General features: G+C 38.4%; 1 protein-coding gene across 1 annotated transcript; it reads right to left on the bottom strand.

Annotated features, from left to right (window-relative positions):
* On the bottom strand, window positions 1–23693 carry RIOK3 (RIO kinase 3). The gene is made up of 13 exons (XM_012746099.2): window positions 23457–23693; window positions 16148–16263; window positions 15110–15255; window positions 14909–15016; window positions 14594–14703; window positions 13146–13289; window positions 11824–11951; window positions 5583–5780; window positions 4261–4420; window positions 2389–2469; window positions 2203–2292; window positions 1233–1340; window positions 1–316 (listed from the first exon to the last, which is right to left on the bottom strand). The coding sequence occupies exons 1-13, from the start codon at window positions 23517–23519 to the stop codon at window positions 209–211; spliced, it is 1560 nt and encodes a 519-aa protein (XP_012601553.2). The 5' UTR covers window positions 23520–23693; the 3' UTR covers window positions 1–208.
* Window positions 23694–24402: the final 709 nt, after the last annotated feature.

Here is a 24402-nt window from a genome sequence, read left to right on the forward strand (position 1 = left end):
TAAGATGAGAGGTAGTGACATTTTATTCTCTCAATGCTGAGCTAAGAATTCCACACGTCTGGCACATGGGTTACAAGGGGGGGGAAAAGCACAGAAGCACCATTGTATATGCCTCATGTTTTGGTATTTCAAGTCACCCATAACTTAATCTGCTGTTGGCAGCTGACAATCACCGCTGTGTGAACACTGAAAGCAGTGGGTGTTGGTGCTATTCATCATAGAGTACCGGCGGGCCTCCATCATCTTTCAAAAACGAAGCTGCTTTCCTTCCATTCTTCTGAACGTGATCTTCATTCATTTTCTCCAAAGCTTCTATCTGCAAAATTAATACATTGTCAAATACATTAATCAATACATTAATCATTTGTCAAAATTCTACTTCACAGAAACGGTATGAGGATATTCCAAATGATGCCGGCCTTGAATTGGAATTATAGTGTAGGCAACACACATGTATGTTTTTGACTTAATTATATTACCAGGGTCAATTTTACTGTTTTTATCAAGCTAGCAACTGGAATCAGATGTGTCTCACTGTGTGTGCTTTATAAAACTTTCTGGGAACAAGAAAAAGAAAATTCCAATATTCATTCAACAGTAGTAATACCTACTTACTGAGCAGTAACACCTACTATACTGTGCTAGACGCTGAGTTTACCATCTTTCTGTTACTTCTCCTCTGGCCTTAGGTTCTAGCACAGCTGAACCAAACTCAAGTCATATCCAGGAGTTCTGGAACAGACTCAATAATCATTCTCTGCTTTGGTATTAATGTTAAGAATAATTAACTGCTGTTTCACGTTTTTGTTCAACTTTCAGAGACCTTCTCTGGAGGGAGATTTTTTATGGTTCTGTAGATCTGCTATTACGATTGGCTATGTCTAAGGATGGCTACTTCTAACTTTCTATGTTCAGTGAAGGGCAGAGACCATGTATCTTTTTTGTATCACCCAGAGTATCTGTCAGTCAACTTGCATTCAAGAAACCAGGGGATATAGGACTATACTGGCAATGTGTTGTCTATCAATCTTAACCAAACTGTGAACTCCTTGAAAAAATGTTTTGCTCTAAGTTTTAAGCCTGGAGAGAATCAAAAACATCTCAAGAAAAGAAAAACCTCAAATTAATTTTGTTTTAGGGGAAGAGATGATAAAATTAGCTCTGGATTTCAGGTATGTGCTCTATGCAGTTCTCCATTACTAGCAAGGTGAAAACAGCTGTGTGTCACTCACCTCAGCTAAAAAGTCAGCTTCATTATCTGCTGAGATGTTTAAGCCAGAAACAGCATTGAAGAGGTCTCGTTCATTAAGGGCTTCCTTAACTCCCCCTTTCTGGAAAAACTAGTAAAAGAAATGTAAGAAAGTAAGAGATATTATCGAGGTTCTCTTATAAACTAAAAATAGGGAACAATACACTTGTAAGACATCACTGAATTCCTTCACTCATTTTTCAACTGCTGATTTTCCCACTTCAAGTTTAACTATGGTCAGGTTCTACTTGCTTTTCATCCTCTTACACATCTGTTCTGCCTTCTGGATTTAGTTCATCACACCGCACCCTGCTACAGCCATAAAAATGAGTGGTATATATAAAACTGCTTGGCATTGCCTTGAATGTATAGTTGCAATATTTTCACTAAATCCTACAAATTAAAATTTTCAAGCAGGCTCAGAGGTTATTTACAATATAATATTATTCTAGCCTTTAGAAAGATCATTCCTATCTGAATCTGTTGCTAACAACTCATTTCCTTTAGAAATGGCAAACAAATACAACCCAGCTCTTTCCTTATTGAGTTTTACCTTCCCTAATCTTTTTACTCTGCTTCACAGTGATAGTGGTCAGACACGTTCCCACTAAGGACACAGCGCTCCTTTTCAAGGTAATAATGATGGCAATTAAGACACAGGCTTACTGTATAACAGCTTCTGTTTAAGTGCTGTGCATGCATTAAATGTCTACCTGACTGTGTAAATATGCAAAACAAACATTTATTTCCTTGAACATTTTACTCAAATGTGAAACATGGAATCAAATTCTTGCTGAAAACGAAATCTGACAAATTGATCTTTATAGCCTTATCTTGAAAGCAGCTAGTCTCCCTTCAGCTCCTAAGAAAATGGTCCTCTTACATCATAGGGGTGAAAAAAATATTCAGACCTGTTACATCCTACAAAAAGACATACTGGTTTACATGCCTACCTGTGAGACATTCCTACAGTCACGGAACAAGAACTCCAGGCCGTGAGGATGGGTTGGTTCTACAGACTGACTAACGTCAATCAACCAGACCTATTTAAACATAGAAATACAGTGATGTATTCATAACACATTCAATAACTGACATCAAGTAACTGAATCTGAACTTTAACAAAACATAGCCCTCACCTTTCCAGTGTGCCATAGCATGTTATATTCACTGAGGTCGGCATGGACAAGTGTACATTCATTATATAACTGCTGCATCAACTGTTATGGAAAGAAGGCAAACATTTAGAAAATGAAGAAACAATTCTATTTACCTATGCAATTAAAATGTGGACATCAACCAATATTGTCTAGAAAAAAAGCAAAACAAAGTTAAAGAACTTATTTCCTCTTTACTTTGTACAATCTAGGACTGGACTTTTTTGTTTGTTTGTTTAGGTAGCGTGGGGGAACAGTAACACATGGAGGGGATCAGTGTGTGACACTCCACTTCCTTGCCCTTGTGACAGCAAGATCAGGAGGCTAAGGGTCAGACCCGGACTCCCACACCAGTAAGAGAGCATCTGTGTCTACTGTCACTAACCAGGGGACCTAGGTAAGCCACTTCCCTTCATAAAAGGGCAAATGTCCCATAGAGACCAATATGGGGTGTATACAATTCTAAAGTGAAAAGTACTTCCTGCCATATATAACAAGAAAGAGATATTTTTTACTTTTATTATTTTTTTAGATACAGGGTATAGTTCTGTCACTCTGGCTAGTGTGAAGTGGCCTAATCATAGTTCACTGCAGTCTCAAAACTCCTGGGCTCAAGCCTCCCAAATAGCTGTGACTCCAGGTGTGTGCCACCACCACACCTGGCTAGGGAAAGAGATATTCTTATAAATTAAATGGCATTATGTATTTATTATTGATGGTGACTCCCTAGCGTTATAGTAGAAATCAACATTAATGCATATGTTTGCCCGCCTTAACAGAATTAAATAGGAAAGGTGCATCACTACTTCATCTCTTTCTCAGCCACCCCACCTCCCAAAAAAGCCAGAAAAAAATGGACTTGATTTTCCTTTCAATGTTTTCCCATAGGAGGCATGGAAAGACAGATCATCTTTCTAGCCATATCTTTTTTCTTTCTTTCTTTTTTTTTTTTTTTTGAGACAGAGTCTCGCTCTATTGCCCAGGCTAAAGTGCTGTGGCGTCAGCCTCACTCACAGCAACCTTGAACTGTTGTGCTCAAGCAATCCTCCCATCTCAGCCTCTCAAGTAGCTGGGACTATAGGCACACACTACCATAGCAGGCTATTTTTTTCTATTTTTAGTAGAGATGGGGTCTCATTCTTGCTCAGGCTAGTCTTGAACTCCTGTGCTCAAGCGATCCTCCTCCCTCAGCCTCCCAGAGTGCTACAATTACAGGTGTGAGCCACCACGTCTAGCCTCTAGCCATATCTTAAAAAATTTGATTAACATTTCTATATTCGTATTAGCTGCTGCATGACAAGATAGCTTCATGCAGAGACTGCATAAGATGCATGTTAAGTTTCTCCAGTGTTTAAGTTGCTGTTTCAAAGCATGACTAGTTTCCTCAAGATTCCTAACATGTGCCTTCCAACTCTAACACCTGTACTTCCTATTATTTTCAATTTTCATCACTTTCTTATAATAAGAGCAAATCTGCTTCCCTTCCTTCACTTGTAGAGCCATAATATTCAAGAAAGCATAAAACTAATGAGGCACTGTATCTGCTAAATGTGGCAACATCAAATTTTACTTAATGAAATTTTGTAACAAACAGCTTCATGCTTTATGTCACTAATGCTAACAATGAAACCTTCTCTTGCCCTGTAAGTCTAGAAGTTTTCTAAAACTACTCAAGACACCCACATGTTGATATAAAGACAACTCTTCAATGTTAACATTTCTTCACAAATGTCAGTCTGTCCTTGTTGTAACACCTTGAAATAGTACTATTAATATTTGAGGACTTTTTTTTAAAGTTTAGAGGAAACATTTTTTAAAAGTCAGTATGTGAATGCTTTTAAAGGCACAACTTACATGAAGAGTTTGATAGTAGGCGTCTTTCATTTCTTCACCACTGAGCTTTACTTCTTTTAATTTAGGGGCTGGAACTTGATCATGGCCAATAAAAGACATAACTAAAATGTGTTTCTTGAGTAGTACAACTGTTGGACAAGGAATTCCAGCTTTCTGCATTCTATACAGAAGAAATGATCAAGAATGCAAAGATCAGAAGGAGAATATATGTCATTTATTCAACAAATATCTACCCAGGGCCTGAAATAAGCTGGTACTAAGTGCTACCCTGGTGATATGGGAATACAAAGACAGTAAGACACAGCCTCTGCCCATAAGGAATCCACAGACTGGTGGAAATGACAGACAAGTGAGGAGACAATCACAGTGCAGCGTGACATCCACACTGGTAGAGGTATGGCTAGGAGCTACGGGAGCACACAGCACCTAGGAAGACTTATTAGAAGAAGAGGTGGGAACAGGAATTAGCCAGATTAAGACAGCAGAAGGAAATGCGCTCAAGAGCACAATCCACCTGGGGAATGTAAATCAATCAATACAGACGGACCTGTGACTAGGAGGAAAGGAAATGTGGGTTGAGGCTACAGAGACAAGCAAGCTCCATATCACAAAAGATGTTTGAATTTACACTAAAGACTATGGAAAGCTGTTGAAGAATTTTAAGAAAGGCAGGAATGAGATGTCAGTAGTATAGAATAGAGACTAAAGGATAGTAAGACCTCCTAGGAAATTACTCTACTTGGAAGTAGAAGAATTTTGCAGCTAATATATGTGGATAATTACTTTTGAAAGCAAACATCTTTAGAAAAGAACAAACTAAAATCATGCTTTTGGCAGATTAAGATAATGGGAAGATTTAATAATAGGAAGGGTTATTACTGAATTTCTTGGTTGATAAACCAAATTCTTTGACAGAAAATACACTGCTTAGAGAATTGAGAAATGAGTCTAATAAATTAAAGCAAAATGCAATTTAGAATCCCCAACAAATTAGCACATTAGATGTGCTAAACAACATTTTCTGAAACAAAAAGGGAAATCATATTTTATGCTAAGCCTAATTAGATGCTGGAAGTTTTATTTCTTGAGAAAGACAATTTAAAAGATAGCATGTCTTAGGCATAAAATGCCTTAGTTTCCCTCAAACTTCGCTGAGGAAAGAAAAAAGGAAATGGGTTTTTCATCATAAAAGTATGAATTCAGGTTATATACATGGCCTGTCATTATTTCTATAAATGAATTTAAAATAAAGCATAGATTTTTTTTCCCAATACAAAAAGGTATTTACCCAAGATTATTTCTAGCACAATGATTTTCTTTACCTTGTGAGATTGTGCATTTCTTTTTCTGCCCACATGCGGATGATCTTACGTGGATTTAGTTTACTGAAGCGATCTTTAAACCTGAAATCATCTTTAATATATTTGTCACGATTCTTAAACTCATTAAGGGTTGTTTTAAATACCTTGATGGCACATTCTGTAGGTATAACCTTACTATCTTCTTTTTCATCCTCCATGCTAAGTGGAAGAAAAAAAATTTAGTCAGTACAAGTTGCCAGCTCAGGAGTAAGACAATTTCAAAATAAAGATTTTATAACACTAAGTTAGATCTACCTTTTCTAAGAGTGTCAAGTCTCGTTTTGGTTTTTTTTTTTAAGCCTTTAAGTTTTGGATCTTAATAAAACCTTAGGTTTTGGGTTGATTTTTTTAATAAAACATACTTTCAAATAAATTGTCAACCAGTTTTCTATAATCTGTAATATAATGTTCTTCACTTAATGACTACGAAATCAAGCTTGAGATACAATGAAGACATATACTTTAAAACAGGCTACAGTCTACCTGGGATGGTAGACTGGATTTTGCTGGAGCAAAATTCAATAAAAGCAACAAATAAAACAGCTTTTTAAAAAATAACTCTTTTACTCCTAGCAGATATAAATGTGAGTAAAAGGGTCGCTGCCCTGTTAGTCTGCGAGGAGAGGCAAGGGAGGATAAAAGCAGTACATGAGTAGGACAGGACCCTTTTGACTAGAAAGGTCAGGCAAGGCTTCATGGCACAGGTAGCATCTGAAACAGAACCAGGACAACAGGTAGGATTTGAACAGTATTAACAAAAGCAGAGGTAGGAAACTGTAGGACATATCGGAGGAACAACACATACTACACTTAAAACTTGGCTGGACAGAGGGAATGACAGAACTTGGAGCCAAAGGGACAGGACAGAGGCACATGTGTGAAGAGCCTGGACAAATTCCCAGGTGGTGGGAAATCTCAAGGGCTTCTGGGCATGGTATTCTCAAAGACACACTTCATGAGGATCAATTGAGGTAAGGTCAGGAGGGAAGGGTGCAGGGAGAGGCTAGAGGTATGGGGCCTACTCAGGATGCTACTGCAATAGTCCCCCAGTAGTGAGATATTAAAAGGCTTGAATCATAGTGGTGGCAGTGGGAATGAAAAGGGGGTGAATGGAATTGAGAGACAATATTTACCTTTAAATAGCTGAAAGGATATTAATCTGGAAAGGGAAGGAACTATGTATCTAGAGGATAGAATCTGAATCCAACTGCCAACCTCTTTCTGTACCATATTCTCCCTGCTGACTCCTCCTCCTCCATTTATTCTCTCCGACTGGTTCTGTGACAATCCCAATCTCTTCCTGAGCAATTTCCTTTAGCCCCACAGCTCTAAATACTATCTGTATATAAATAGCTCCCACGTTTCTATCCTGGTCCTGACTTTCCCTAGAACTCCAGGCCCATTTATCCAATTCCCACTTGACATCATCTGGATATCTAGCAGGTGTCTCACATTTAACAAGCTCAAAACGAAACTCTTGATAACCGTGCCCTAACCCTACCCTTCCTCAGGCTCTCACTTTGGTAAATGGCACCACCACCAGCTGCTCTAGCCCAGAACCCATCCTCTCACACCCCACAGCCAATCCAACGGCATGTGCTATTCATTCTACCTTCAAAATACACACCAACACTCTCCTACTCTTCACTTCCACGATCACCTCCTTAGTCCAAATCTCCACCATCTCTCATTTACACTACCATGATACCTTTTTAACTGATCTTACTGCTTTTTCTCTTGTCCTCCTATAATTCATTTTCCACACAGCAGTCTGAGTAATCTTTTGAAAATAAAAATCAACTCCAACCTTGGGTTCCCACTACAGTTAAATAAAGAGCAGACTCCTCACCCTGGCTTACAAAGCCCTACCTGATCTAACCCCCTGCTTACTTTTCCAGCCTCCTCTCTCCCCTTCACATACTCTGCTCCAGGCGGTCTGGCTGCTTACACTCCCTCAAAGACACTAACCTTGTACCTGTCCAAAGGCATTGGCACTAGTTGTTCTCTAGTCCAGAATGTCCTTCCACCTGATCTTTGACATATCTTAGATGTGTCATTCAAATGCCACTTCACCAGAGAAGCCTTCCCTGTCCTACAAATCAAAACTAGTTAACCAGTCACTATGACACCACCCTAACTATTTACATAGCACATACCTGATTTTATTTGTTATTTTTATTTGATTGATTGATTGATTGAGTTTTGCTCTGTTGCTGAGGCTGGAATGCTGTGGCATCAGCCTAGCTCACAGCAACCTCAAACCCCTGGACTCAAGCAATCCTCTTGCTTTGACCTCCCAAACTGCTAGGATTATAGGTGTCAGTTATCATGCTCAACCCTTTTTATTTATTATTGTCTTGGAGGTGGGTTGAGGGGAGGGAGAAGTACATTATATTAGAGCAGGGACCTTCCTTGCACCATTCATTACTATATCTCCAGTATCTAAAAGGGTATCTGGCACATGGTAGGTGCTCAAATACTGGGTGAATGGAAGACTCAATTTTCAGCGAGACAGATTAGAGACTATACAGGGAAGAAATTTCCAGTAATTTAAAGACATTATGACAGAATAGGCTAGATTTTAAGATGATAAGCTCCCTGTCATTGGAATAGTTTAACCATATAGTAGGTGATGCCCTAACAAAAAAACCATAGGCTGGGTGCGATGGCTCATGCCTATAATCCTAGCACGCTGGGAGGCTGAGGTGGGAGGATCACCTGCGCTTAGGAGTTTAAGATCAGACAGAGCAAGAGCAAGACCCCATCTCTACTAAAAAAAAAAAAGAAAAGAAATTAGCTGGACAACTAAAAATATGTAGCAAAAATTAGCCGGGCATGGTGGCGAATGCCTGTAGTCCCATCTACTCGGGAGGCTGAGGCAGGAGGATCACTTAAGCCAGGAGTTTGAGGATGCTGTGAACTAGATGCCATGGCACTCTAACCTGGGCAACAGAGTAAGACTCTGTCTCAAAAAAAAAAAAAAAAAAAAAAAATAGCATAGAAGAGATTTCTTACTTGGAAGGTCTCTAGCACAGAGTCCAATTTATAAAATTCACCTTGTCATTCTCCTGCTGAAAAACATCCTGTTTCTCAGCAAATGACATTCTTAGCTTCTGCCTTGCTTTTAAGGTCCTCCTTACCAATTTCAGTTTGCTTTATACAGCTTTACTTTCTATCACCTCCAAACACATACCTTCCAATCTTCTCAGTGCCTAAACTTCCAACACTCCCATTCTTAGCATTTTTCTTAAAGAATTACACATTATAGATAAAGCTGCAGTTCCCTTTCATTATCACCCAGGTAGTTTCATTTCCCATCCCAACTCACCAGAGGCAGTCACTATCATGAATGCTTTATTATTAGTCCTTTTTCAAAGATAGATATATAAGTATACATATGCATAAGCATCTATAAATATTCATATACATTATTTTCTATAATGCCTTTAAAATTTTAAATAGATATCATCTATTGTCATACTATATTTATTCTGCAACCGGTCTTTTGCACTCAACACTGGAATTTTTTAAACCTATTTTTGAAATCCAAGTTGAGATCTAAGAAGTTAGATCATGATGCTTTCCCTGAGTGTGTCTGGCAACGATCTTGTTCTTCTCTCTATTCCCATCCCCTACACGGTCTTATTTACTCAACTGTTTACTCTATTATGGAATTATCTTATTGATCATATGATTCTTGCTGAAATGATCTCCTATTGGCTACGGCATAGCTCTTTTTGGAGTAGAAAACATGCCTTATATTTTTCCCTGAAAAATCTAGTACAAGTTACTATTTGAGTAACTCTTAATTGGTTGGCCAACTTGACAGTAATAGAAACCAAAAGAGCTTTCTGGGAGGCAGATTCTAAGATGGCCTCCAAGATGCCAGCTTTTGGTGTATGTCCCCCTCCCCTTAAGCATGGTTGGGATAGCCACTCCCTGCATTAGGTTATGTTATGTGGCAAAGGTGACAGTCTAGTCACTCCCGTGATTACATTTCACTAAGACCGAGTCTTGGGAAAGTGGGGGAGTATAGGAAAAAAAAGACTCAGTCTTATCAGACAGGAGTGAGAGATTCTCTCACTGGCTTTGAAGCAATGAGCTGCCACATGAAAGGGTCTGTGAGAAGGCCCCATGGCAAGGAACTGTAGGGCCTGGAGGAGTTGAGAGCAGTCCCTAACTGACAGCCAACAGAAAGTGGGACCTCAGTCCTATAGCTGTAAGGAACTGAATGGTGCCAAGGGAAGAGGATGCCAAGCTCCAGAAAAGAACACACAGCCTGACCAACACCTAGATGGCAGCCATATGTGAGAGAGAACCCAGATAAGCTGTGCTCAGACTTCTGGTCAACAGAAACTATCAGACAATAAATGAGTGTTGCTTTAAGCTGCTAAGTTTGTGGCAATTTGTTATGTAACACACAAAACTAAGAAACTTTTAAAAGCATTTACTTTCAGTTGTAGAAAACCGAAAGCTCTCTAGTTTTGCTAACTTAGAATTGCTAAAGTACAGATTACAATACCAATTCCACCAGAAAGAAAGATCATTCATTATAACAGAATATCATTAAGTATAATACAAAATGGAAAAAGGACAAACAAGACAGTTGATAAGAAATACAAATTTACAACAGACATTTCTGGTAAAAAAAAAAAAAAAAAAAAAGAAATACAAATGGCTACCAAAGCACTTGAAAAGAATGTACAACATTACCTAATCATAATTAAATAAATGCACACCAAAATATCAAGATGTTACCTTTCATCTTTAACACTGTCAAAAAATGTCAAGTTTGATAATACTAAGCATTGGTGAAGACGAGGAAAAGAGGTTTATGCTGCCAGTGGCAGTATAAATTGGTTAACCATATCATGGGGCAATTTGGCAATATCTACTGACATGCAGAATATACACAACATGCAGATTTGACTAGCTCATAGGGAAAATGACATTTGCCCTCCTATTAAATGATAAAAGCAAATTCAAGATTTTGGCCTTTGATACAACATATAAGAACACATTTTTTAAATTTTAAAATAAATTTTTTATAAATAAATCAAGAGGCTGGGCACGGTGGCTCATGCCTGTAATCCTAGCACTTGGGAGGCTGAGGCGGGTGGATCGCTCAAGGTCAGGAGTTCAAAACCAGCCTGAGCAAAAGCGAGACCCTGTCTCTACTAAAAATAGAAAGAAATTAATTGGCTAACTAAAAATATATAGAAAAAATTAGCTGGGCATGGTGGCGCATGCCTGTAGTCCCAGCTACTCGGGAGGCTGAGGCAGCTGGATTGCTTGAGCCCAGGAGTTTGAGATTGCTGTGAGCTAGGCTGACGCCATGGCACTCTAGCCCAGGCAACAGACTGAGACTCTGTCTCAAAAAAATAAATAAAAATAAAAAATAAATTAGGAAACATGCTTGCTACAATAGCTAGCTCCAGGGCCCAAACAGTAAGCAAAATCAGACACTCCTCATTCAATGAGGCCTTCCACTATTTAACAAAAGGAGGGAAAATATGCATACTAGTCTTTGCCCCAGTAATTTCATTGTTAGGAATTTAGCTTAAGGATATTTGCAAAAGCATAAGGATAGTCCACACAATGGAATGTACTGTTTTAAAAACTGGGGTGGCAAAAGCTAATACTATAGAATATCAATATGATAATAATATATTAACTGAAAAAAACTAAGATCCTAAATGTAGAATATAATCACTAAATGTAGAATATAAAATAAAGGATATATGTGTAAAAAAATTTCTAGAAAACTAAAGACCGTAATAGTGGTTACCTCTGGAGAAAAGATCTATGAGGTAAGAGTAGGTAATATGAAAGCTACTGTTTATTTTAATTCTTTCTGTAAAGTTTTAATTTACCACCATGAGTAATCTCTCATTTTAAAATAATTTGTGCTGTTTTCAAATAATATTTGTCTGGTTTCAGGGAACCCTTAGGTGGGATTTGAAAAGAGAGAAAGAAAGCTTAAAGGAAAAAATAAACATTTATTAAGATTAATAGATACCAGGTATTATCAAATGTGATCTCATTTATCCCCACAAAAATCATATGAGATGAGATTTAGTAACTTGCTCCAGATCACACAGTTTTTCTAGGTTAGACTTGCCACAGTAACACTCAAAATTACTCTGTTGCAGGCAGCATTATCTTTGGGAAGAAAGGATGGTATCATATTGTGCTCATTTACCTCCCTCCATATGCATGAAAGACAACAGATTCCTTTCCTGTACTAATACAGCCAGTAATTGTCTCCAACATTCCAGAGTTGACCATTTTATACATAAGTAAACGTGTCTTAGGATCAACTGCTTTTTCCTGCAAAAGATAAAGCACTGTAAGTGAAAATAACTGTTAATCCTAAAACGTTTTCTAGACCATTTCTAATACTTAACATTTAAAACATTTACTTTTTTAAAAAAGACAGGGTCTCACTTTGTTACACAGGCTGGCCTCAAGTGATCCTCCTGCCTCAGCCTCCCAAAAGCTGGGACTGCAGGCTTGAGCCACCTCACCCAGCTTTGAAACAAATACTTACTTTTTTAACCTTTATTATTTAATTTACCTAGATGTATATATAACAGGCTCTTAAAAGAGTGCTGTCAAGATAAAATTCATACCTATAAATATAACTCTGATGTCTTTGAAAGTGAAAATCTCAAAGAACTATTAAAAGTCACCCCTTAAACACATAAAATTATTGTCAATTAATTTATGAGTCAGACATTAGCTTAGTCAAAATCTAATTTTATCTCCAAAGTTTATATAGTTCTTCTAGTGTTATCACTAGTTTTTCTAAATGTTTAATAAATTAGTTTATTCTCAAGATATTAGACATGCTCTTCATTAACATAAAATACATTACAGACTAATAAGTTATAAATGTCAATAATGTATTAGGAAACAATTTTTTAAAAATCTGGAAACATTTCAGCTGCAATGTACATGATATAGTCCAATTAACTATGATCACTAAAATGTTAGGTTTGAATAAGTGATTAATAATCAATACATTAAATCTGAAAAGTCTAATAGCAAAGCCATTTGGATTTACATTTTTTTTTTTTTTGAGACAGAGTCTCACTCTGTTGCCCAGGCTAGAGTGCTGTGGCTTCAGCCTAGCTCACAGAACCTCAAACTCCTGGGCTCAAGCAATCCTTCCACCTCAGCCTCCCAAGTAGCTGGGACTACAGGCATCTACCACCATGCATGGCTAATTTTTTCTATGTTTTTGGTTGGCCAATTAATTTCTTTCTATTTTTAGTAGAGACAGGGTCTTGCTCTTGCTCAGGCTGGTTTCGAACTCCTGACCTTGAGCGATCCACCCGCCTCTGCCTCCCAGAGTGCTAGGATTACAGGTGTAAGCCACAGCGCCTGGCCTTATTTACATTTTTTATTTGAAAAGCCAGTCTCATGAAAAAATATCAAACATGAAGTTTTGTTTTTTCCCCCAACAAAGTTTTCTAATATGAATCTTTCCATTACAGAAGAAAAAAAAATAGGAATCCTTACTGCAGTAGAATGTTCCTTTTTCTCATGGAGGCGGGCACTTCGACGTTCTTCTGAGTAGGCATGTTGTTTTAAAGCATTGAAAACATGGTTTGATAGTTTTAAATCCATTCCAATTCCATCTCCTACCTGAAACCCAGGAGCAAACTGCCAAAAAAAAGAATTAGCATGAAAAACTTTTAAATAGTGACAGTAAAAAACAATCAACAACAAGATTAGTCTTCACTTGGAACAGGTTTCTTACTCAACAGGTGATCATGCTACAAAATCAGAATCCATAGGTACTACAGAGAAAAATGACAGAAAGAGGCGCACTGCTACATAAGAAATTGTGACCCAAAGGAAGGCATTTATTCTATGCATAGAAAATAGCTAATCACATATAAAACTAAGGTCTTTCAACTATGCAAGGTACACATGCTTTGTACCTTGCTTTTACATCAGCCAAAGGACATAATACTATATTGCGAAGGCTGTACCAAGCCTTACCAAAGAAATTAAATTTCATAATTAATTATTTTTGTGGAGTAGGTTAGTATATCAAACTATGCTCATACCATGACAATTATGTTCTAGAGCTGCGCAGCCCAATTAGGCTGTAGGCCAATTAGGCACAGGCCAATTGGCCACTAGCCACATGTGTATATTTAATTAAAATTAATTTTAAAATTCAGTTCCTCAACTGCACCACCCAAATTTCAAGTGCCCAATAGCAGATATGGCTACCATACTGGACAGCACAGATATAGAGCATTTCCATTATCACAGAAAGTTCTATTGGACAGCAGTGTTCTAGAGTCAGACCTGGAATACTTCTAGAAATGATATAATTTAATAATATGTTTACTTAACAAGATTTGTGTTCTAAAGTCTAAATGTTTTATATTAACCACAATATTTATGAAAGAGTTAGAATGCTATATTTTAAAATCATATTTTATTTCTCATTTTGCAGGAACAGTTCAGGAGTATGACAAAAAACTCAAAAAGCATGAAAGGGTATATAGTAAAAAGTATTTCTCTGTCCCATTCCTATTCCCCCAGTCACCACACTGTTATCTGTTTCTTGGATAGGGATGCTATTTTATAGAAAATAATATGCTGAAGAATGAATGTTACTTTCATAAGAACTATTTCTTAATTTTAGAATCAATGTATTAAAACATAGCTGCTGAAAAAAAAGAAAAACAAAAAATAAAAATAAATAGAATCAATGTAAATGAAATTAGTTTTTTCAACATTGCTCTAGAATTTTATTCTGAGGTAATTTATTTTCTCATTACTGGCTGAATTTTCATGGTATTACTATATTGTTTTCTAAAACATCTTTAGAAAGGAAGAAAGATTGTTTTTGGAAATTTAAGATACTATATTTATTTAGAATCCCCATGTTTTTAAAACTTATGCAAACAAAACTCTCAATTCAGAGATAGATACTTTCTGTAACTTACATTTTCCATTCTTGCTGTATTCTTTCTCCCACATACTACTTCATCATGTTTGGTGGTGATGTCTTTTCCTTTTCCAATAAAACCCTTTTTGGGAGTGGGAACTGGTTTTGCTAAAGGTGATTAAGACAAGCCAAGTACATAAAAATAGCAAAGACTAAATTGCTGCATTCAACATTATCTGAAAAGACATTTGAATCTAAGAGTAAATTACCAAACGAGATTCAAAGGAAAATAAAAAATCGGAAAGGGTTCATTGGAAAAATGAGTCTTTATGTACCCCTATTCTACCCTCTCAGAAAATGAATGCATTAATACCTGGTCGGTAGGGATCATCTCGAGTATCCTGCCAGTCAACCTCATCTTCAGAGCTATCGCTGTCTTCATAAGGATGCACTTTTCGATAATTTTCAAAGGAAATGGAAACTTAAAAGGCAAAAGCAGTTGAAAATTTATTTAGGTGTACATTATAAGCATTTTCTACCACTCAATGGAGTTGTCACAATAAGGTTATAGTACCTTTGCTATCTCCATTGAATTTTTTTTCTTCACGCCTAAGCTGTGCATCATATTCTCTGTCAAATTCCATCTGTAGCATCTGAGCCAGCATTAGGTCACTGGAAGTGTCAATGTTTTCTCCAGTAATAAATGGTCCTTCAGTAACACTATTCAAAATAAGGCAACATAAACTAATACAATGCACTTGTGTAAACAGAGGCTACCAAGTATGAGAGAAGGATGTGTCTTTTCAGTGTTAAAACTCTACTGAACTATGGGAAAGAACTCAATGAAACCATTCATCTTCTCCTGCCCAACTAGGCTCAGGACTAATGGCATGTACCTGTGAGAGCACCAACTAGGACAAGAGAGCTGGGAGGAAAAAGCTCAAGGGTCTGTAATAAAATTCAAACTGAGACCCATAATTCATTTGTTCTGTGTTCTAATCATAGGAGAGATGAATATTTATGAAAAGATAAACTACAAACACTTAATCAAAACTGTACCTCATCTAGTTCAACTGCTGCATTAATATGAAATCACCAAAACCCAGAGAAATAGTGGTTTGTCCAAGATAATGAAAACCAATCACAGACTTAAGACCAAAATTCAAATATCAGTAGACTCCTGGTATGGTGCTCTTTCTACTGTACTGTTTTTCTTTTTTAGAGACAGGATCTCACTCTGTTGACCAGGCTTGAGTGCTGTGGCATGATCATAGCTCACTGTAGCCTTGAACTCCTGGGCTCAACCAATCCTTCTATCTCAGCCTCCTGTACAGGCATGCGCCACCATGTCCAGCTAATTTTTTAATTTTGGAGAGACGCGGGCTAACTATGTTGCCTAGGCTGGTCATGAACTCCTGGCCTCAAGCTATCCTCCCGCCTCAGCCTCCCAAAGGGCTGGGATTATAGGCGTGAGCCACTGAGCCCGGCCTCTACTGCAATACTTTTCTAAATGTATTTCTTACTCAGCTGTCATGACAATCACTCATCAAATCCCAAAACTCTGCTATAATAAGGTGCTAGATAAAATAGAAACTTTGTGAATTTTACTTACACAACTTCAGGAAAAGTGGCAGCTTCTTCTTCTAACTGCAATTCTTTGGCCAGCTGTTCACTCATTACATCAGCCAAAGAACAAGATATTGTATTTTGAGGAGTAGCCCATGGACACTACATAGATACATAAAAAAAAAAAAAAAAAAAAGAACAGCTCAATTCATAACAATGAAATAAAGTACTTTCTAACTTGTAAATAAGGTTATCTTTCGAGAAATAAACTATATAGTTAAAAACCCAAAATGAATGATTAGCTATTTGCAGAAATCATCTCAAAAGTAAAAATACCTCCCAGGCCAAATATAGTCCAGGATAAATGTAAACTAAAACAGCCAAAAGCACTTTCTAGGCTACTTAGTAGGTATGTCCTTACAGTTGAGAGGAAGCACCAGGCTACTATAACAGACAATGAGTTCATATAACTCTTCCTGTTCCAATTCCTTGCTCACCAAGCTACCTTTTCTGCTTATAATTTGGCTTCCCAAGTAGATTTTCTTATAGGAGTAGACTATACCAACTAGCACAATTCAGAGCCAACTGAGAAGTTAAGCCTCATTCTAATTTAAGCATTAAACCTTCTTTTAAGTATACAATGTCAGTCCCTCTCAAGGTATCTTAGGATACGCTAAAACAAAACCAAGAACAATAAAAATTTTATTTCTGAACTTTAGAAGCTAAGAAACAAACTCAATACATTTACCCTTGACTCAGGGTAAAAAAATACAAATACAGCAAAGTAATGCTCTGTGAGATTCAGTTGGCCTTTCTCAATCGCATCACTGTTTCAGCCTTCTTGAAATAGTAGGTTTATTTCACAATTCATAACTTTGATAGGGCAAGCCACAGTAAGGCTGCTAAGCCTTACTTAGCAGCAGCAATTGGCTACATTTTATAGTCTAGTGAAGATCAATATTAAGATGTGTAAGCATCTCTTGAACTTGCCCAGCTCTCTCTATATCTTTTCTGTGATTCTACACCAAGGTATCTGATCACTGGGATCCTATTAGAGCATCCTAACTAATCTTCCTGCTCCCAGTCTTGCTTGTTTTCATTCTCCACACAACACAATGGTTTCTCTAAATGTAGATCTGATTGGTTCAGTTTTAAAGGAAAGTGAACCAAAATAAATCTCTTATTGTTTCCCTGCCTTTAGCATAAAGTCCAAACTCATTCCTAACTACTATTGAGTGTCTAATTTAGGGTATAGCATACGATGATACCTGTTTTAGCCACAAAATTATTTAATCAAGTTTAGCCAGTATAGGCTCTCCAGCTGGTCTAATGGCCTGGTGGTCTAAGGGCCTGTTGGTATGACTCTTAGAGACAACTGGGCAAGTGACCTTTGTTCAGGTTCCACAGCATTGACGTTCAAGAATTTACTTAGCTCTGGCTGTCTGGGTGGAACACCTAAGAGTGATAATTGTACATTCATGCCTGAATGAATCAGAATCAAGTTTTATCTAGTCTCATCCTGAGTTTGAGGAGATGCACCTGGCCCCTAGCACATACCTACATTAGCCTACTGCAGAATTGTTCCAGCTTTATATAAGGCTAGGCCTGGAGAGAATGGGGAGGCTTCATGAAGGTCTACAGTGACTTTCATTCACTCTGAGCTTATCAGCAATTGAGCACTCTCATGGTGAGGATTTTAAGGTCTGAATTCTTGAAGCTCTATAATCTGGAGAATTTAGCTAATCTTTTGGCCACATGACTCTGCTCACTTTCTTCTGTATCCTCTAGGTAGAAGACAGAATGCCTTTTAGCCTAGAAATGCTTCATCTGATCAATTTCAAAGTCCAAGTCCAGGTTCCAAAGGCTGTATTCTCTGACTCAGAATTCTCAATCCATTTAGGCAATGACTAATAGCCACCTAACAGACATTTGAATATATTCACTATATTTAAGTCACTTGGTAAGTATACATAACTTACACAGACTATTTAAATCACACAACAACTGTGTAGTTGGAAAATCATCCCCATTTTATAGATTTAAAAACTGAGACACAAGTTTTTTTAACCCAAGATAACACTATAGCTGGAACTGGTGACATTTGAAGAAAGGTAGTAGGGCTGGAGGCTGCACTGTTAGCATTTTGACTCCCTAATCACCTCACTCAGGAATGTAAGAAGCAAACTCTCCCACTGTCTGCTATATAAAATCCAAATTCTTCAGCAACGAATGCCCTTCACAACTTACCCTAATTTATCCTTCCAGTCTCAACCTTCATCTATCCTACACTTTAGTACCGTGTTTCCCTGAAAATAAGACAGTGTCTTATATTTAGTTTTCCTCAAGAAGACACCCTAGGGCTTATTTTCAGGGGTTGTGTTATTTTTTTTAAGTACAGCACGACAATCTACATTTATTCAAATATAGTTAAGTCATCTTCTTCTGGAACATCATCATAGTAAAATGGCAGCCACAGTTTTCCTTCTTCCCTCTGGGGACACACAATACCTAAAGCAGGGCGGTCTGCTCCTCACTTCACTAGACTTTCCCCTCAAAGCCTCAGCTTGCAGCATGCACAGGATGACTGGAACCTGACAGGGGGAGTCGACCTTGTTTGTGGGGCTGCCTGTACCTTTCCGGTCACCTCTGGAATAGTAGCTGTCACAATGGGGCAGATGAGAAGGGCTGCTCATCTTTACAGCTCCATGACAAAATGCATGGGTTGTGCAGATATGCTGTGTAACCACACCCATCACTAGGTCTTATTTTCAGGGTAGGGCTTATATTGTGCAAATGCTTAGAAATCCTGCTAGCACTTATTTTGTGGGTAGGTCTTATTTTCAGGGAAACACAGTAATACTAATTACATGCCAAATATAGCACGCTCTCAACACCCCATGTTCTCACAAATTCTTTTCTCTCAATGGTTTTTCTTCCTTCTCTATTCACACCAATTAATTGTTACCTCCTCTATAAAGTTCAATGTCATCAGATGGATCCTCTTCTTTATGTTCTCATCCCACAATTTGGACACTATCAATACAGGACCTACCACTGTGTTAGGGTTAAGGTGTCAGCCACAATAGAGTAGGAGCCCACTGAAGGGTAAGGGCTTCTCATCCTCAGAGCCCAGCACAGAGCTTCAGACATAAAGAGGGATTCAAGTATTTACTGAATATGTGTCAAAAGGAAATACTGGAGATAATGAATGGAACTGCCAGGTTGTCCCTCGGCTGCAGAGGCCTGATGTCTTCCTACATCCCTATTCTTCTAACATCCTTTCCTCCATCTTGAAGTCTGCCCTTTTGCCTACCCACTTCTGAGGCTTCTAGTCTTTTGCCATATGTCAATTAATCCTGCTAAGGTATTAAATAAAGTATTAGCTGACAATTTCCCAGAAGAAGCAAAAATGACAGGCAGTAATTTTTATTTTAAGGCAGATTTGCCTACTCCTTTACACAATGGCTCAGGAAGGGAAACATGAAATATGCAGAGACCACAAATAGCACTAAGACACCCTAATTGCCACTGCTACCAACCTTAGACTCTAGATACTGTACTGTCCTGTATAATACTAGCCAGCTCAGCTGGGCCACTTCACACTGAGGAAATTTCCTTGGGAGAGGTAAATAAGTAAAGATTGGCAACCAAAAAGGTTGCCAACTCCAATACTTTGAAATCAAATCCAAAGTCTTCAAACCAGCAGTCAAAAGCCCTCCATGTTTCCAGGCTGTGTGAGGAACAGTTTCTGGGCTGGGGCAGAACCCCTTGTACCTTCCCTACAGGCACAAGTGGTTCACCAACACTAGGGGGCTTAGAAAATTTACTGGACACTCCTGCTACGAACAGGTACCACAAGGTGTGTGTAAGGGAATCCTCTGTCATCATCTTGTGACTCTCCAGTAAACCAAACGCTATTTGTTAATCGAGAAATTTTGTTAAATGTTAAAATAAAAACAAAACAAAATCTAAGGAGGTAGGGAAAAAAAGCCTTCCATAATCTTGCTCTCTCCTAGCTATTCAAAGTCATTTCCCACTATTCCATTCATCAACATAAACTCTCCAGAGCATCATAATCTGATGGGAAACCCCACACAGTCCTTTCCAGTTAGTTATTCTATTTCAAAGGACATCCATCAAGCCTATAACCAGCTTCCTTACTCATTCTTTCCTGTTGCTAAATAACCCTGAGATCACTTTGTTTTCCCCTCCTGTGTGAAACTACCACCACCGAACTCTGTTCCCTGGGGTTCTTCATGACTACCACATTCTCCCATACTGGGCTGGCTGCAGATTGGAGGGAAATCATCCCCCTTTCTTTCCAGATCCTAAAGATGCACCCTTTGCTGCCTGTCCCATTTTTTATTGAAGAAAACTATGGGGAAAGAATCAAGTAAAATCAAAAGCACCAAACATGAAACAGGCGCATAATAACAAAATTTATGTCCTCTAGCTGAAGCGAGTCAAGAGAACCATAACTCACACTAGAATATATAATCTAGGCAGAATATTGAAGTGAGTAATTTTACATCTCAAGACATGAGTTTCTGGAAAAAGTGATATGAGTCTACACAACATTAATCCATTTTTTAAAAAACGTTTTAGGGTAGTTTCGTATTTATAGGAAAAGTTGCAAAGATAGTATAGAGTTCCCAAATACCACACACCCAATTTCCCCTATTATTAACATTTTGACTTAGTATTATACATTTATCACAATTAATAAACCAATATTGATACATTATTAACTAAAGTCCATACTGTATTTATACTTCCTTAGTTTCCCCCTAATGTCCTTTTTCTGTTCCAGGATCCCATCCAGGACACCACATTACATTTAGTTGTCATGTCTCCTTAGGTTCTTCTTGGCTGTGAGTTTCTCAGACTTTCCTTGTTTTAGATGACCATGACAGTTTGGAAAAGTACCACTAATACATTTTTTTTAACAGCTTTCCAACAGAACTACACACTTCCTTACTTTTGCCTACACAGTTTGCCAATCCTCCCTTCCTGGAATATCATTTGAAATTCATTGTCCATCAGGAGTTTGGCATTTTGTAACTGGCACCCTGGTACCCTGTAACAGGGATCCCCAAGACCCCTTCAGGGAGTCTGTGAGTTCAAAATTTTCATCATCATCATAAGACATTTCTGTCTTTTTTACTCTCATTCTCCCAAAAGGGTAGAGTTTTCCAGAGTCTACATCAGATATAATGACAGCATCTCTCTGACAGCTAATGGGATATGTGTTGGGTATTCTTATTTTCTAAAATTTTCTAAGGTAGATTTAGGATATAAATGTACATTTTTAGAGATTGACTCAGTTTGTTCTTAGTATTGCTGCTGTGCTCTTATTACCTACCTTCAATTATACCTCCTATAATCTACATATCTATGAGGATGAATTTTCTTCATATACTTCAACCAAAACTTATGAAAGAAAAAAGGAGATATAAGAATCCAGCTATCTTCTATTAAGTCAGACATTAAAGAGATTCACAAAAATGTAAAACAATATTATTCTCTTCACTGATTTTTGTTTTGGAAAGTAGTTTTCTTTAAATATGAAAATGTTATTTTTGCCAACATATGACTTTTAAATGACTGAAAAATGTTCAATTTCTCAGTTTTAATTTGATATAAATATAAATGGATATAACCAATGTAAACAAAAGTTCTTTGGGATCCTCAATGATTTTTAAGAGTAAAAAGACATCTTGACTAAAAAGTATTCACAATCTTTTTATTTTTCAAGACCCTCCTCAAATCTCCACATCCTTCATGTAGGTTTCTGTAATCACTTTGGTCTTCCACAAGGTTAAAGAAAGAAAGGATTAAGTGATAATACTTTCAGCCTCTTTCTAATTATTTTGCCTGTCAAACACTGTTCTCCCAATTGAGCATCAATAAACTCCAGAAGCATCTTTATGTTAAATGATGAAAACAGAATTTTATAGTATTGATGTACACTTAAATAAGAATATGACTGATATAAAATATTTCATTGTTCAATTAGTATTTTTTAAAAATTATTTTTATTTATTGTAGAGATGGGGTTTTGCTATGGTGCCCAGGCTGGTCCTGAACTCCTGGCCTCAAGCCATCCTCCCACTTCAGCCCCCTAAAGTACTGGGATTACAGGTGTGAGCAACCATGCCCAGCCTATTAGTTTTATAAGTGAAATTTGTTCTGAGGTGAGGATGTATTCTGAGCAGAGTTTGCCTCGTTTGATGTTTTTACCAGCTGTTGTTGATACTTAACTGGAGGACTTAAACATGTAAATATTTATCAGTTGCTATCTACTGATTTTGTCCTTTTATGTCTACTGATCTTGACCCTGTAAACAAGGCCTTAACAAAAAATGCACAAAGTAACATGTAGATGTAACTGCGTTGGCCAATGAAATATCTCAGATTATTCTGACAGCTGTATGAGAACTTTTATAAAATTAATTTTCCTTTACTTCATAGGTGATTATTCACCCTTTTTTTTTCTTGTTAAAACCAAGCCTGAGATCTAATAAGATTAACAGGCAACACTTCAAATGGAGCAAATACTCTGTGTTAGCATGTAAAGAACAATTATGAAGCAAAAAAAAGCTAGATTCCTTCACAACCTTAATTTGTGGAACAGAAATCCCAATGGTAGCACTGTACTCTCAAGCAAACTTTCAATAAAGTGGCAGAAAAGTCTTTTCATCCTTCTAATGAAGGTATCATGAAAAGGAGCAGCCTGGAGAAACCAAATATGAAATAAACGTTTTCAGTTTGCCATTCTAGAAAAAAGTTTAAACGTTAAAGTCCAGGCAAATCATGAAAACTTATAACCGTTTTACAGTATGTAGTGTACACTTGGGTATTAGCGTCGAGGGAGGAACGGTGCTCCTGGGTTTTATCTTTTACCACTTCCAAAACAACATTACTGAACTGGGGTAACCGTACTTGCCAAATTAAAGAACTAGTTTCCTAAACCAACTTTCTGTCTGGCTTTCTGATTGTTCAGCTGACTCACCTGGCCCATGAAAAACAAGACCGTGCTTGTTCCCCCTCAAATGTCAGCGTCTGTAAGCCAGTCCAGCTCAAATATATGCCAAGGAGATTCAGAAAGTAAGGAGAAAAAATAGAGAAAGACCTAACCAGCCAGGGTGGCCTTTGGGAGCCGCAGCCGCCTTCCGAAGCCTTTTCTACTCCCTCTACGCCCACCCTGGCAGCCCCTCGGTCAGCCCCTCATTGCCGAGGTCGCCGGCGACCCGTCCCAGAACTTCCAGGGTCGCCCACGAAGTCTCCCTCCCCAGCCTTCCGAGAGAACCAGCACAGGTAGCCAAGGCAGGTACTCCAGCCCTGACTGCCACTCACCTTGCTGGGTCCCCAGGCCGCTGCCGGCCCGGGCTCAGGCGATGCCACTCCGACCAGATCCATTGGGGGAAGAAGACAGCGATAAGAACAGAGCAGAGAGGTGGCAGGACGGGCAGGAGGCTCCGCCGGGGAGACAGACCAGGCCGGTATGACCGGCGGCTGGTGCCGGAGCGGAGGTGACAGATGGCGGCGGCGGCCGCGTCCGGAACTAGACCTCTCCTCTTCCGCCCTTACCGCAAGCACAGTCATTTCCGATTGGTCGCCCGCCTCTGGCTCCTCCTTAAGGAACCTTTCCCCGCCCACATCTCGGGGGCCACTTCCGGTCCCTGCTAGCCAGGCCCAGGGTGTAAAGTCCCGCAGGCGGCGGTTGTGGTCGCAGTTGGCCGTTCCTGCAGGGGCTGGGTGTGGCTTCCTCTGGCCCAGGCTCTTCCCTGTCCCAAAAACTGCCTTCCCCTGGCTTCCTCCCTGGCAGCCCGAGATAGTCGCTGCATCTAGTTAAACTAGAATTAGACTGCGTGGACTATAAATAAACTGGCCAGGCTCTCTGTTTTCATTCATTATTTCCTGGTGTAATTCTAAACCGCGATGGTTTGGGAGACGGAAATGGCAGATTTAGAGAAGGGAAAGGGAGTGAAGAAGACGGTCGAGTTCAGTTGTTGTTAAGAGGTGTGGCGTGGAATGCGGAAATTTGTGAAATGTGTTATGTAACATTGAGTCCAGGACTCAGTAATAACAGTTTTTATAACAAGAGTTTTGATTCCTTATTTTGTAGAGAGATTCTCATAAAGTGACCGAATGAAAGTAACTGAGCACTACATTTGACTTACTATAATATATCCATGCACTGTGCAAAATACTTTAACTCTTTAGTCCTCAAAATAACCCTGAGGGGTACATTCTGTCATTGTCTCAGTTTTACTGATAATGAAACCGAGGCACAGAGAGG

Source organism: Microcebus murinus, chromosome 17 (assembly GCF_040939455.1).
Source record: "Microcebus murinus isolate Inina chromosome 17, M.murinus_Inina_mat1.0, whole genome shotgun sequence".
Lineage (NCBI taxonomy): Eukaryota > Metazoa > Chordata > Mammalia > Primates > Cheirogaleidae > Microcebus > Microcebus murinus.

Excerpts from the sequence above, each read along its gene's own strand:
- RIOK3 (XM_012746099.2), bottom strand. The coding sequence starts at position 23,519 with ATGGATCTGGTCGGAGTGGCATCGCCTGAGCCCGGGCCGGCAGCGGCC. Across the intron at positions 5,781-11,823 it reads TTTCATGCATATGGAGGGAG|CATGGAGGATGAAAAAGAAG; the intron begins GTAAATGAGCAC and ends TCTTCCACTTAG. Across the intron at positions 2,293-2,388 it reads TGCTATGGCACACTGGAAAG|GTCTGGTTGATTGACGTTAG; the intron begins GTGAGGGCTATG and ends ATGTTTAAATAG.